The 14,134-nt window shown below is 42.3% G+C and overlaps 1 protein-coding gene across 3 annotated transcripts in view; it reads left to right on the plus strand.

The window, feature by feature from the left end:
• Positions 1 to 216: 216 nt before the first annotated feature.
• fbxo11b (F-box protein 11b) overlaps positions 217 to 14,134 on the plus strand; it is a 36,749-nt gene continuing 22,831 nt past the window's right edge. Inside the window, exons 1-9 of one of the 3 annotated variants that reach the window (XM_061932006.2) lie at positions 217 to 577; positions 6,433 to 6,647; positions 6,710 to 6,791; positions 6,872 to 7,016; positions 7,095 to 7,224; positions 8,856 to 8,939; positions 9,018 to 9,150; positions 9,231 to 9,337; positions 9,452 to 9,563. In XM_061932006.2, the coding sequence (XP_061787990.1) occupies positions 490 to 577; positions 6,433 to 6,647; positions 6,710 to 6,791; positions 6,872 to 7,016; positions 7,095 to 7,224; positions 8,856 to 8,939; positions 9,018 to 9,150; positions 9,231 to 9,337; positions 9,452 to 9,563 (1,096 nt within the window). In that variant the 5' untranslated portion in view covers positions 217 to 489. The remainder of the gene's footprint in view (positions 578 to 6,432; positions 6,648 to 6,709; positions 6,792 to 6,871; positions 7,017 to 7,094; positions 7,225 to 8,855; positions 8,940 to 9,017; positions 9,151 to 9,230; positions 9,338 to 9,451; positions 9,564 to 14,134) is intronic. The other 2 variants (XM_061932007.2, XM_061932008.2) reach the window with 2 other exon arrangements.

The following is a 14,134-nucleotide window of genomic DNA, read 5'->3' on the forward strand; positions in this document are numbered from 1 at the left end:
CCTCGGTGGAAAAAGTTTGGACAACCCTGGTGTCCAGAGGAAAAAAAAATCACGCTTCATTCGGCGAAATTTAAAAAAACGACTCGTTCATGACTGGCACATCTCGACAGGCCACCAGCAGAAAGGGGTCGAAGAAGTCTCTTTGTTAAGCGCCCTCTGATTGGCTGTCCTCAGTGAGGTATCTAAGAGGCCGACTGCGATTGGCTGAGAAGACACGGCTCTTTTTTTCTCGCGATTGTTTCCCGTGTGAGTTAATGGCTCCTCCTGCTACCGACGGAGACGGAGCTGGCACGGAGCGGCTATACGGGGGGGGGACGCTGGAAACACGGCGGAGAAAAGCGGCCATTTACACCCCAAATACCAGCGGGTTCTCTGTCGCAATTGTCTAGGCGTAACCGGAGAGAGGCTGCCCGGGCGGGTCGAGGGTTAAATTTAGCAGCGGCTTGGCTGGAGGGATAACTCCTCTTTTTCCACCGACCAACTCCCCAGATGAACTCCGTCAGAGCCACCAACCGGAGACCCAGGCGAGTGTCGAGGCCGCGCCCGGTGCAGCCCGAACGGAACAACGGGGATAGAGGTAAGCGAGGGTGGTCAAAGGCGAGGCCGTGTCGATTAACCGCAAACTTCCTTCTCGCACGGGCGGGTGGCTAGCACCCACCCAGCTCCGCCTGTGCCGAGTAGGAAAACCCGAGGCTTGTCTGAGTGTAGCCTAGGCCAGGCCGCGCTTTGTTTGGCTTGACTGATCGGGGCTAGCCAGCTAGCTAATGGAGGTTGGGGGGGTTGTCTCCGGCTTAATGCGTATGTTCCAACGCCGACATCGGTCCTCGTATCTCGGCTTGTGTACACACTCGGCTCGCCTTTAGGAACCATTCTTTTTTCCCCCCTTTCCTGCTCTCCGCCGGCCACCGCATTCCCAGCTGTCACTAACGAGTCGGAGGGTGTAAATCTGCACTGCCATTTTTGGGGTGTAACAAAAACATTGGCGAGGAGGCAGGGCGACAATGCTCGGCTCGCACTGCACCAAAAAGGCAGCAAAGAGAAGAGAAGCTATTATATTCCACTTAGCTGCTTTGACTGTGTCCATTTTGTGAGGCTGCAGTTTTACCGCCCCTTCCTTGTTCTCTTGCCTGCTAGCTCCATTTGTTTACACCGCGGATTTGCCTGCTACGCACTTGGCTTTTTGAGCAATTAGCCTCCCGTCTAGTCCGCGGCCCCTTTTAACGTGACAGCACCCGGGTTGCGTTGCTCATGTGGGACCCCCTCCCAAAAAAGACCGTACAGACGCCATAAATGTTGGAAGACCGCACTAACCTTTGTCTGTCCCACATTAGCCTGATAATGCATCAAGACAGAAAAAAGGGGGCCCCCCATCATTTTGTCGTAATACCCGTTTTAGCATTGGTCATGTTCTGTACTGCAGGGGTCCCCAACCTTTTTTGCACCAGGGACCGGTTTAATGTAAGCATTATTTCCACGGACCGGCCTTCCACGTGTGACTTAGACTTAGACAAACTTTAATGATCCACAAGGGAAATTGTTCAACACAGTAGCTCAGTTACAATGATGGAAAGTGTAAGGATGGAAAGGACAATGCAGGTATAAATAGACTAATAGCGACAAAAAAATCTAACATATATATATATGAATATATACATGTGTACAGAATATTATATATACATCCATCCATCCATTTTCAGATATGTTATATCATGTCTATAACATATATACAATATATACCAATGACCATGTACAATATTACAGTATATCAATCAATCATCAATCTTTATTTATATAGCCCTAAATCACAAGTGTCTCAAAGGGCTGCACAAGCCACACCGACATCCTCGGTACAAAGCCCACATAAGGGCAAGGAAAAACTCATCCCAGTGGGACATCGATGTGAATGACTATGAGAAACCTTGGAGAGGACCGTATATGTGGGTAACCCCCCCCCCCTCTAGGGGAGACCGAAAGCAATGGATGTCGAGTGGGTCTGACATAATATTGTGAGAGTCCAGTCCATAGTGGATCCAACATAATAGTAAGAGTCCAGTCCATAGTGGGGCCAGCAGGACACCATCCCGAGCGGAGACGGGTCAGCAGCGCAGAGATGTTCCCAGCCGATGCACAGGCGAGCGGTCCACCCCGGTTCCCGACTCTGGACAGCCAGCACTTCATCCATGGCCACCGGACCTGTGCCCCCCCCTCAAGGAAAAGGGGATCAGAGGAGAAAAGAAAAGAAACGGCAGATCAACTGGTCTAACAGGGGGGCTATTTAAAGGCTAGAGTATACAAATGAGTTTTAAGATGGGACTTAAATGCTTCTACTGAGGTAGCATCTCTAATTGTTACCAGGAGGGCATTCCATAGTACTGGAGCCCGAATAGAAAACACTCTATAGCCCGCAGACTTTTTTTGGGCTCTGGGAATCACTAATAAGCCGGAGTTCTTTGAACGCAAATTTCTACAGTATATGTGACAGCAGCAGCATAAAATAGAGAGTAGATCCAGCAGAAAATAGACATTATAAACAAAGAGAAGTAGCTAACGTGTCAGGTTTTTGATTGATTGATTGAGACTTGTATTAGTAGGTTGCACAGTGAAGTACATATTCCGTACAATTGACAACCCGAATAAGTTTTTCAACTTGTTTAAGTCGGGGTCCACTTAAATTGATTCATGATACAGATATATACTATCAGATATATACTATCATCATAATACAGTCATCACACAAGATAATCACATTTAATTATTTACATTATTTACAATCCGGGGTGTGGGGGGGTTATGTTTGGTTGTAATAGGCAGATATCATCTATTGCTGTATGGCGAGTGATTACACAGCTGGATGGAGTGTGGAATGAAGGAGTTCTTGAATCCCACAGTGCGGGAAGGAAGCTGGAGGAGCCTGTTGGAGTATGAGCTCCGCTGTCCCTTAATTGTCAGGTGGAGTGGGTGGGCAGGATTGTCCATGATGGCCAGCAGTTTGTCCGGTGTCCTCCTGTCCATCACTGACACAAACGCCTCCAACTGCGTGCCGATAGTTTGGCCGGCTTTCCGGATCAGTTTATCAATCCGGTTTGAGTCCGTTTTGCTGGTGCTGCTCCCCCCAACCAACCACTGCAAAGTACAGGACACTGGCCACAACAGACTGATAAAATATCTCCAACAGCTTGCTGCACACATTAAATAACCTAAGCTTCCTCAGGAAAAAGAGTCTGCTCATGCCCTTCTTGTGAACAACTTTGCAGTTGTCCTTCCAGTCCAGTCTGTTCAAATGGACTCCCAGGTACTTGTACTGCTCCACTACTGCCACCACCCGGCCCTGGATCTTGATGGGCTCCACCGGGGTCACTCTCTTCCTGAAGTCGATGACCAGCTCCTTGGTCTTGTCCACATTAAGGACAGATAGATATAGCAAATAAGTGCATGAAAAATTAATACATGAGAAAAGTCACCATAACATAACATTGACTAACTCCCTCCCCCCTCCACATCCCACCTCCCCGGATTGTAAATAACCAAATGTAAATAATGAAATGTATATACTTGTTCTTATGCTATCTCAGTGGTTCTTAACCTGGGTTCGATCGAACCCAAGGGGTTCGGTGAGTCGGCCTCAGGGGTTCGGCGGAGCCTCCACCGCGGAAGTAAAGAGACATCCGACTTATCGTGTAAATAAAAACTTCTCCCTATCAGCGTATTATGGATACCCCCCAAACAATGTTCCCTCTAATTTTCCATCTGATTTGCATGTTTTTTGATTGATTGATTAAAACTTTTTTACTAGCAGATTGCAAAGGAAGAGAATACACAGTACAGTACATATTCCGTACAATTGACCACTAAATGGTAACACCCGAATAAGTTTTTCAACTTGTTTAAGTCGGGGTCCACGTTAATCAATTCATGGTAATGTGTGTAAGGTGTGTAATTTGTTGTGAGTTCATGCACTGTGTTGGTTTTGTTCTTTGAACAAGGTGATGTTCATGCACGGTTCATTTTGTGCAACAGTAAAAAAACATACAACTTTTTCTTGAATTTGAAAAAATATATATATATATATATATATATATATATTTATTTATTTATATTTCACTAAAGAAGGTTTCGGTGAATGCGCATATGAAACTGGTGGGGTTTGGCACCTCCAACAAGGTTAAGAACCACTGTGCTATTTGAGCTCACTATGTTCTCTGCTCGCTGTACATATCCTACCAAGTCAGACCTACACTGTTTCAATGCCCATTTCTCTGGTGATGCAATTGTTGATGACTGAAGTGCTGTTGTTATCAACCAAACCCTCCTCATCCCACCCACCGGATTGTAAATAATTCAATGTACCGGTATATACTCTGATGATTAACTTGTGTGATGGCTGTATTATGATGATAGTATATATTTGTACCATGAATTGATTAACGTGGACCCCGACTTAAACAAGTTGAAAAACTTATTGGGGTGTTACCATTCAGTGGTCAATTGTACGGAATATGTACTGAACTGTGCAATCTACTAATAAAAGTTTAAATCAATTAATCAATCACATTCAATTAGTGGGAGCCTCTGGCTTTTTCCCTTTGCAAAAAAAGCTCTCCGTAGACTTTTGTTTTTTGCTAGTACCGGTAGTAGGCTTTTTTTTTTTGCTTTAGTATCTGATGGGTTATAGGTGATACATCACATTTAAGGACAAGTGCATGGATATACAGTATAAGAAAGCTAGAAATACTAGACATTAGTTCCAATAGATTTCTAAATGTTATGTGTTCATATTTTGTGCAATATTTTATACATAAATACTAGGGGTGTAACGGTACGTGTATTTGTATTGAACCGTTTCGGTTCGGAGGTGTACCGAACGAGTTTCCACACGGACATATTAAGTAGCGTACCGCACGTTGTGTGAACAATGCACACCGAGGCACAACACACAGCATGCTAGCAACGACCGGGCTACAACAACATGTAAAAGCCCGAGTTGTAAGACTCTCCTGCCTCGTTAAGATCTCCCGTTTGGGAACACTTCGGTGCGATACAACAATGGAGGACGGAGGTTTGCCGACATTGCTCAGCAGCAGCAGGCATGCTTCTGCCAACACGTCAAACATGCTAACTCATTTGAAGCGTCACCACCGCATTCAAGCAGCCTCTCCTCGGCGAGTCAGGCAGGGCTAAAGCAATAACACATCTTTTTATAGCAGCAGATTTAAGTCCATATTGCATTAAAAACGAGATTTTGACCCACTTCTATGGTGGAGGAACAATGAGCCCATATATCCTCTTACTGCCAAGTTAGCCAGGCTGGGGGGGGGGAAACAAAGTTAATCTGAGGCTGAGTTGACTTGAAACTGTTTAATGTTGCACTTTTTATATGTAGAAGAAAAGGTTTGTCATTTTATTTACCGGTAATCTGAGCAACAACTTGAGGCAGTTTAATGTTGATTTACGTGGACCCCGACTTAAACAAGTTGAAAAACCTATTGGGGTGTTACCATTTAGTGGTCAATTGTACAGAATATGTACTGTACTGTGCAATCTACTAATAAAAGTTTCAATCAGTCAATCAAAAAACGCACTTTATATGTAGAAAGGTTTTGTTAAGAAACCATTCTGAGCCTTATCTTATTTAGTTTTTATTTTATATATGTTGACCACATTAACCCTGGCAATGGACCCTGTGTGCATATGTATTGTTATGCCATTGTTTACAAATTTGGTAAATAAATAACCAAAAAATGTATATTTTGTTGTTTTGTTCGAAAATGAACCGAACCGTGACCTCTAAACCGAGGTACGTACCGAACCAAAATTTTTGTGTACCGTTACACCCCTAATAAATACACTAATGTTAGCTTTTTTACATGTGAAAATACATCGGTTATCACTATTTACTTATGTAGTAGAACGATGTGCAACAATACCAGCACATTAACTTACGGTACTAGGCCAAAGGAAATGCGTATTTATTTCCTTCAGCACAATTATTATATGCAACAATTTAGCACTTCTCCATCTCCCTTATGCACATTAATTCCTATGGTCACTTTGCTCCTAATCTTAGGTCATCAACCTGCAGATGGAACCTAGATTTTGGCTACGATTTGGCACCTTTTACATTTGATCTGTTTATTAATGTGCATTGTCCCATGTAACAAAGATGTAATACATTCAGCAAATGACGACTTCCTATCAGGAGTTTAATAATACATTTATGAACGAGCTTATTGGTTTGTCTGGTTGGACTGGCGAAAGTTAAGTAAGAGAAAATGCGGTCGGTTATAAATTATTGAATGTCTCGGTGCGGCCCTAGCAAATGCGCCAAGGACCGGCGCCGGACCCCGGACCGGTGGTTGGGTGCCGCTGCTGTGCTGGACCTTTTTGTCCAACTGAAGACGTGCTCTTATAAATATATTGATGACATGTGTGCAGATGAGGAGGCTCCTGCAGCAGCCGCAGCAGAGATGGCCATCGAGGAGTCCGGTCCTGGAGCTCAGAACAGTCCCTACCAGCTCAGACGCAAGACCCTGCTCCCCAAGAGGAGCGCTGCTGCTGCTGCCGCTGCAGCGGCCGCCGCCGCCGCTGCTGCTGCTACCGCCGCCACCGCCTCCTCCGCCGCCGCCTGCCCCAGCAAGAACCCGATGGAGGTTAGAGCCTTTTGGAATCACTCTTTTTTCCTCGCTCGCTTGAGCTCAGTCCTTGTTCGCAGGGAGCGTCCACGTCCTCGGCGGAAGCCTTCGGCCACCGAGCCAAGCGGGCGCGCGTGTCCGGTAAGAGCCACGACTTGCCAGGTTTGTGGTTTTTTTGTTAAGATTGCATCTTTTATTTTGAATGTAGCATGTCGTTTAACGTGTGTTTGTCGTCCCCGAAGCAGCCCCAGCAGAGCAATACCTGCAGCAGAAGCTTCCGGATGAAGTTGTCTTAAAGATCTTCTCCTACCTACTGGAGCAGGACCTATGCCGGGCGGCGTGCGTCTGCAAGAGGTTCAGCCAGCTCGCCAACGACCCAATACTATGGTCAGTGGCTCCCGTTAGCGTGTCTTTTAGGCATTTCTTTTTAAGAGAACTGACACTATTTTTTGGTGGGGGTTTCAGGAAGCGCCTATACATGGAGGTGTATGAATACACGCGCCCCATGATGCACCCGGAGCCTGGCCGCTTCTACCAGGTCAGCCCGGAAGAGCACGAACACCCCAACCCCTGGAAGGAGAGCTTTCAACAACTGGTGAGTTCTTAGTGTCATTGTCGTGATCCATTGTCATGACAGGAGTAGTCGTGGGTCACTTTTTTCTCATTTTTTGTAAAGAAAAAAGATGGTAGGTGCTCCTACTTGGTGTTGTGTTATCACTTCTTCCAGTTTTGAAAGCTGAAGTGTTGCACACAAACAAGTTGCATCACAATGGGGTTTCCGCGACTACAGTGGAACTTCCATTTACAAACGTAATTGGAGTCTTGAACAGGGTTCGTAAGTCAAAAGTTCGTATAGTGAAGCAAATCTCTCCAAAAGAAACAATGTAAATATGACTAATGGGTTGCAGCCTCGACAAAAGTCCATATTTTAGTGAAGTTTTGAACAAAATACTGTGTTGGCGCTAGGAATTTCCCCAGAGACCCCACCAGTTCATAAAAATGGGGTCCCACAGTAAATATTTGGGTCCCACTTTTTTGTAACCGTTTTGAAAACAAATTAGAAATGTATGCATTATCCTGTTACAACTCACATTCTATATTGTGTTTTGGAAAAAGGTTGTCAAACGTTACTTAATTCCAAAAAAAAATAATACAAAAGAAAACAAATTTTTGTGCATATGTAAATTTATCCAGTTATAAACATTCATTCACTTCCTTCTTTTCTTACTGGATCTAAACTTTACTGCTGCTGGTATTTTTTCCTATATTTTCATTTAATAAGTTGTAGGTGTATTTATTTCTGTATAAAAGTGTCAACGTTTTTTTTTTGCTTCGGTCATTAAATTATGATAATCGCACCCACACAGAAGTCCCTTTGGTGCCCTCACAAGCGATCAGTAATCACAAAAACCCTTAGTTTTAACAACCATATTGCTATAATATTAAACATTTAAAAAAGTAAAATCCACTTATATTACCGCAAATGAAGAGCTGACGAGTAAGGAGCAGAAGGGAGGGATCAGGGACTTTGTGTGTGTGTGTGTGTGTGTGTGTGTGTGTGTGTGTGTGTGTGTGTGTGTGTGTGTGTGTGTGTGTGTGTGTGTGTGTGTGTGTGTGTGTGTGTGTGTGTGTGTGTGTGTGTGTGTGTGTGTGTGTGTGTGTGCTTTGAAAGTGAAAGCGGCGCCGCCGAAAGACACGTATCTCTTCGACGCCGATGTGGAAAACGTCTGCTTTGGCATATTTTTACAAAAAAGTCTGGTCTCGACATAATTAAAATGTGCTGTGGTGCGACGCGATTCTTCCATTCTTGTGAGCGCCATTATTGTACTCCTTGCAAATAGTCCTTTTTTTTCCCACAGCGATTCCCTCCTTCTTTTCACGCTGGTCTGTTGTCTTGACTCGTATTGAGTTAGCAAAAGGCACGCACGCTAAAACGCTGAGAAGTGAGGAGTAGGGTCCTGCGCAGCAAGTGACGTGTAGGTTCTGCCTTTTCAAAAATGCTGCGCCCTGCTTTTTGCCTGCAGACAGGACACAATGAATGAATGAAGCGTTCGCACGCAGAGACATGGTTCGCACACGGATGCATATTTGGCTCGATCGAAAAGTTTGCAAATACATGGGTTCGTAAACGGAGGTTCCACGGTACTGTGCGCTGTTATAAGATGCTATAAGTTCTCTGTATACTATTTGTATGCGCACTGAAGTGACAGAAGGGTTGTGTTGCAGTACAAAGGTGCACACGTGAAGCCAGGCTTTGCAGAGCATTTCTACAGTAACCCAGGCAGGTACAAGGGCAGAGAGAACATGCTGGTAAGTCCCAGCTGGTCTTTGTACCGGTTTTTTGGTTAAAACAAATGCTAATGCCTCCTTATGCCGCTGCTTCTGCAGTATTATGACACCATCGAAGACGCACTAGGAGGCGTCCAAGAGGCCCACTTTGAAGGTCTAATCTTTGTCCACTCGGGCATCTACACAGACGAGTGGATCTACATCGAGTCTCCCATCACCATGATTGGTGCAGGTGGGCACCGTTTCGCCATCTGCGCGGGACCACCTTTGTGCACAATGGAGTTTTTTGAATGAGTCGTCGTGTGTCCTCAGCCCCTGGTAAAGTGGCGGACAAAGTGGTGATAGAGAACACGAGGGATTCGACGTTTGTCTTCATGGAGGGTTCAGAGGACGCTTACGTGGGGTACATGACCATCAAGGTAAGTATAATACTGTGACAGCGCAGAATCCTGACGTTTATGTCAATATACCGCAGTTCAAACCATAATGGCGTTATCCAGTCGTGATCCATGCAGCTGCTCTTCTCTGCTCAGTTCAACCCCGACGACAAGTCAGCACAGCACCACAATGCCCACCACTGTCTGGAGATCACCGTCAACTGCAGCCCCAACATCGACCACTGCATCATACGCTCCACGTGCACAGGTAACGCCCCCGCTGGCGACCACGCTCCGTATTGTGTGTGCATGCTGGCTCTGCACTATGTAACAGTTATGAATAACAGAATTGTATATCACACTCATGATGACACGTAGCAGTCTATCTGACTTATTTAACCGTTCAATGTCAGCCTGTTGCAATATTCTGACTGTAGGCAACAGTGTTACTGACATAAGTTAAGGTTTAATGACTATATGTTACACTTATGACAGTAGGTGATGACTGTTACACTCTCATGACTGTATGTATCTTACTGACGTATGTAATGGCTCAATGACAGTATGTTACATTCTTATGACAGTGGTTTGTACCGGGTCAATGACAGCATGTTAAACTCTAATGACAGCAGGTGACAGTTTTACTGACGTAACAGTCCAACCACAGTTTGTTACACTCCCATGACAGTAGATAAGTCTTGCTGACATATGTAACGGTTCAATGACAATATGTTAAACTCTAATGACAGTAGTTTGTAACGGTTCAATGACAGTATGTTACATTCTTATGGCAGTAGTTTGTAACGGTTCAATGACAGTATGTTACATTCTTATGGCAGTAGTTTGTAACGGTTCAATGACAGTATGTTACATTTTTATGGCAGTATTTTGTAACGGTTAAATGACAGTATGTTACATTTTTATGACAGTAGTTTGTAACGGTTCAATGATAGTATGTTAAACTCTAATAACAGTAGGTAACAGTCTTACTGACGTAGGTAACGGTTCAATGACAGTATGCTATATTCTTATGACAGTGGTTTGTACCGGTTCAACGACAGTATGTTAAACTCTAATGACAGCAGGTGACAGTCTTACTGATGTATGTAACAGTTCAATCTCAGTTTCTTACACTGGCATGACAATAGATAAGTGTTACTGACATATGTAACGGTTCAATGACAGTATGTTAAACTCTAATGACAGTAGGTAACAGTCTTACTGACGTAGGTAACGGTTCAATGACAGTATGTTACATTCTAATGACGGTAGTTTGTCACGGTTCAATGAAAACTCTAATGACAGTAGGTAACAGTTTTACTGATGTAACTGTTCAATGAAAATATGTTACATTCTTATGACAGTAGTTTGTACCGGTTTATTGATAATATGTTAAACTCTAATCACAGCAGGTAACAGTCTTACAGACATACTAACGGTTCAATGACAGTATGTTACATTATTATGGCAGTAGTTTGTAACGGTTCAATGACTGTATGTTACATTTTTATGACAGTAGTTTGTAACGGTTCAATGATAGTACCGGTATGTTAAACTCTAATGACAGTAGGTAACAGTCTTACTGATGTACGTAACGGTTCAATGACAGTATGGTACATTCTTATGACAGTAGTTTGTAACAGTTCAATGACAGTATGTTAAACTAATGACAGCAGGTGACAGTTTTACTGATGTATGTAACAGTTCATTCACAGTTTGTTACACTCGCATGACAGTAGATAAGTCTTGCTGACATATGTAACGGTTCAATGACAGTTCAATCACAGTTTGTTACACTCTCATGACAGTAGATAAGTCTTGCTGACATGTAAAGGTTCAATGACCATTTGTTCAACTCTAATGACAGTAGGTAACAGTCTTACTGACATACTAACGGTTCAATGACAGTATGTTACATTCTTATGGCAGTAGTTTGTAACGGTTCAATGACAGTATGTTAAACTCTAATGACAGTAGGTAGCAGTCTTACTGACGTAGGTAACGGTTCAATGACAGTATGTTACATTCTAATGACGGTAGTTTGTCACGGTTCAATGACAGTATGTTAAACTCTAATGACAGTAGGTAACAGTTTTACTGATGTAACTGTTCAATGAAAATATGTTACATTCTTATGACAGTAGTTTGTACCGGTTTAATGACAATATGTTAAACTCTAATCACAGTAGGTAGCAGTCTTACAGACATACTAACGGTTCAATGACAGTATGTTACATTATTATGGCAGTAGTTTGTAACGGTTCAATGACCGTATGTTACATTTTTATGACAGTAGTTTGTAACGGTTCAATGATAGTATGTTAAACTCTAATGACAGTAGGTAACAGTCTTACTGATGTACATAACGGTTCAATGACAGTATGGTACATTCTTATGACAGTAGTTTGTAACAGTTCAATGACAGTATGTTAAACTAATGACAGCAGGTGACAGTTTTACTGATGTATGTAACAGTTCATTCACAGTTTGTTACACTCGCATGACAGTACATAAGTCTTGCTGACATGTGTAACGGTTCAATGACCGTTCAATCACAGTTTGTTACACTCTCATGACAGTAGATAAGTCTTGCTGATATGGAGAGGTTCAATGACCATATGTTCAACTCTAATGACAGTAGGTAACAGTCTTACTGACATACTAACTGTTCAATGAGAGTATGTTACATTCTTATGGCAGTAGTTTGTAATGGTTCAATGACAGTATGTTAAACTCTAATGACAGTAGGTAACAGTCTTACTGACGTAGGTAACGGTTCAATGACAGTATGTTACATTCTAATGACGGTAGTTTGTCACGGTTCAATGACAGTATGTCAAACTCTAATGACAGTAGGTAACAGTTTTACTGATGTAACTGTTCAATGAAAATATGTTACATTCTTATGACAGTAGTTTGTACCGGTTCATTGACAATATGTTAAACTCTAATCACAGCAGGTAACAGTCTTACAGACATACTAACGGTTCAATGACAGTATGTTACATTCTTATGGCAGTAGTTTGTAACGGTTCAATGACCGTATGTTACATTTTTATGACAGTAGTTTGTAACGGTTCAATGATAGTATGTTAAACTTTAATGACAGTAGGTAACAGTCTTACTGATGTACGTAACGGTTCAATGACAGTATGCTACATTCTTATGATAGTAGTTTGTAGCAGTTCAATGACAGTATGTTAAACTAATGACAGCAGGTGACAGTTTTACTGATGTATGTAACAGTTCATTCACAGTTTGTTACACTCGCATGACAGTAGATAAGTCTTGCTGACATATGTAACGGTTCAATGACAGTTCAATCACAGCTTGTTTCACTCTCATGACAGTAGATAAGTCTTGCTGACATGTAAAGGTTCAATGACCATATGTTCAACTCTAATGACAGTAGGTAACAGTCTTACTGACATACTAGCAGTTCAATGACAGTATGTTACATTCTCATGGCAGTAGTTTGTAATGGTTCAATGACAGTATGTTAAACTCTAATGACAGTAGGTAACAGTCTTACTGACGTAGGTAACGGTTCAATGACAGTATGTTACATTCTAATGACGGTAGTTTGTCACGGTTCAATGACAGTACGGTATGTTAAACTCTAATGACAGTACGTAACAGTTTTACTGATGTAACTGTTCAATGAAAATATGTTACATTCTTATGACAGTAGTTTGTACCGGTTTATTGACAATATGTTAAACTCTAATGACAGTAGGTAACATTCTTAATGATGTATGTAACGGTTCAATGACAGTATGTTAAACTCTAATGACAGTAAGTAACATTCTTAATGATGTATGTAACGGTTCAATGACAGTATGGTAAACTCTAATGACCGTAGGTAACAGTTTTACTGACGTATGTAACGGTTCAATGACAGTATGTTACGTTCTTATGACAGTAGTTTGTTACGGTTCAATGACAGTATGTTAAACTCTAATGACAGTAGGTGATCTGTGAGGTGGTGGTCAACAGTAAAACGACAACAAAATTGTCAAATTTGTAATGGTCACACTAGGTAAGAGCTTCCTGAAAGTATGTCACAAGCACATGACAATACGCAACAGTTTTTGTAAAGGCAAGTAACCGTTCAATAATAATAATTGTAGGTCACAGTCCAACGGAAATATTTTATAATCTAATGGCAATACATCCTGACAATAAAGAACTGCAACATGTTACAGTTCAATATGTAACAATATCATGGCAATTCCTAACAGTCTTACTGATGTATGTAACTGTTAAATAAGAGTATGTTACAATTGCATGACAATACCTAACAGTCATAGGTACGTTCACACTGCAGGGTCTGATGTACAATTCGGATATTTTTGTCAAATCTGATCTTTTTTTGTGGCCATACACGTTACAAAAAATCTATTCTAATGTGAATGCAAAATGAGCCTCATGCGGACGTGATGTCATGCACTGCAATGTTTACGGAAGTAGACTCCAGTCGGTCTCTGTACTGGCACATTTGTGGCAGTTTCAAGGATTTTGGGCAATCAAACTCAACATTTTCTGAACCGAATTGTTGCGTGTAGAAGATTAAGAGGAAGAGTAATTTGGTTCTGGCAGTTTTGTGGGATATTTTGCTTCGATGTTTGCTTGAAGAGCATGTCTGGGCGAGCAGTCAGAGACAGGAGAAAGGATGGAACTTTCACGTGAGTTCCTAGAACATTATTTTCACCTGTTCCCCGCTCTGTCAACTATTTATTTTGTATACCTCTATTTTGGCAAATAATTATTATGCTAATTGCTTTTTGATGACATTCTGGTGGGATGAATGAGACCAGAGCGTAGTAGCGTTCACATTGA

Source organism: Nerophis lumbriciformis, linkage group LG39 (assembly GCF_033978685.3).
Source record: "Nerophis lumbriciformis linkage group LG39, RoL_Nlum_v2.1, whole genome shotgun sequence".
Taxonomy (NCBI): domain Eukaryota; kingdom Metazoa; phylum Chordata; class Actinopteri; order Syngnathiformes; family Syngnathidae; genus Nerophis; species Nerophis lumbriciformis.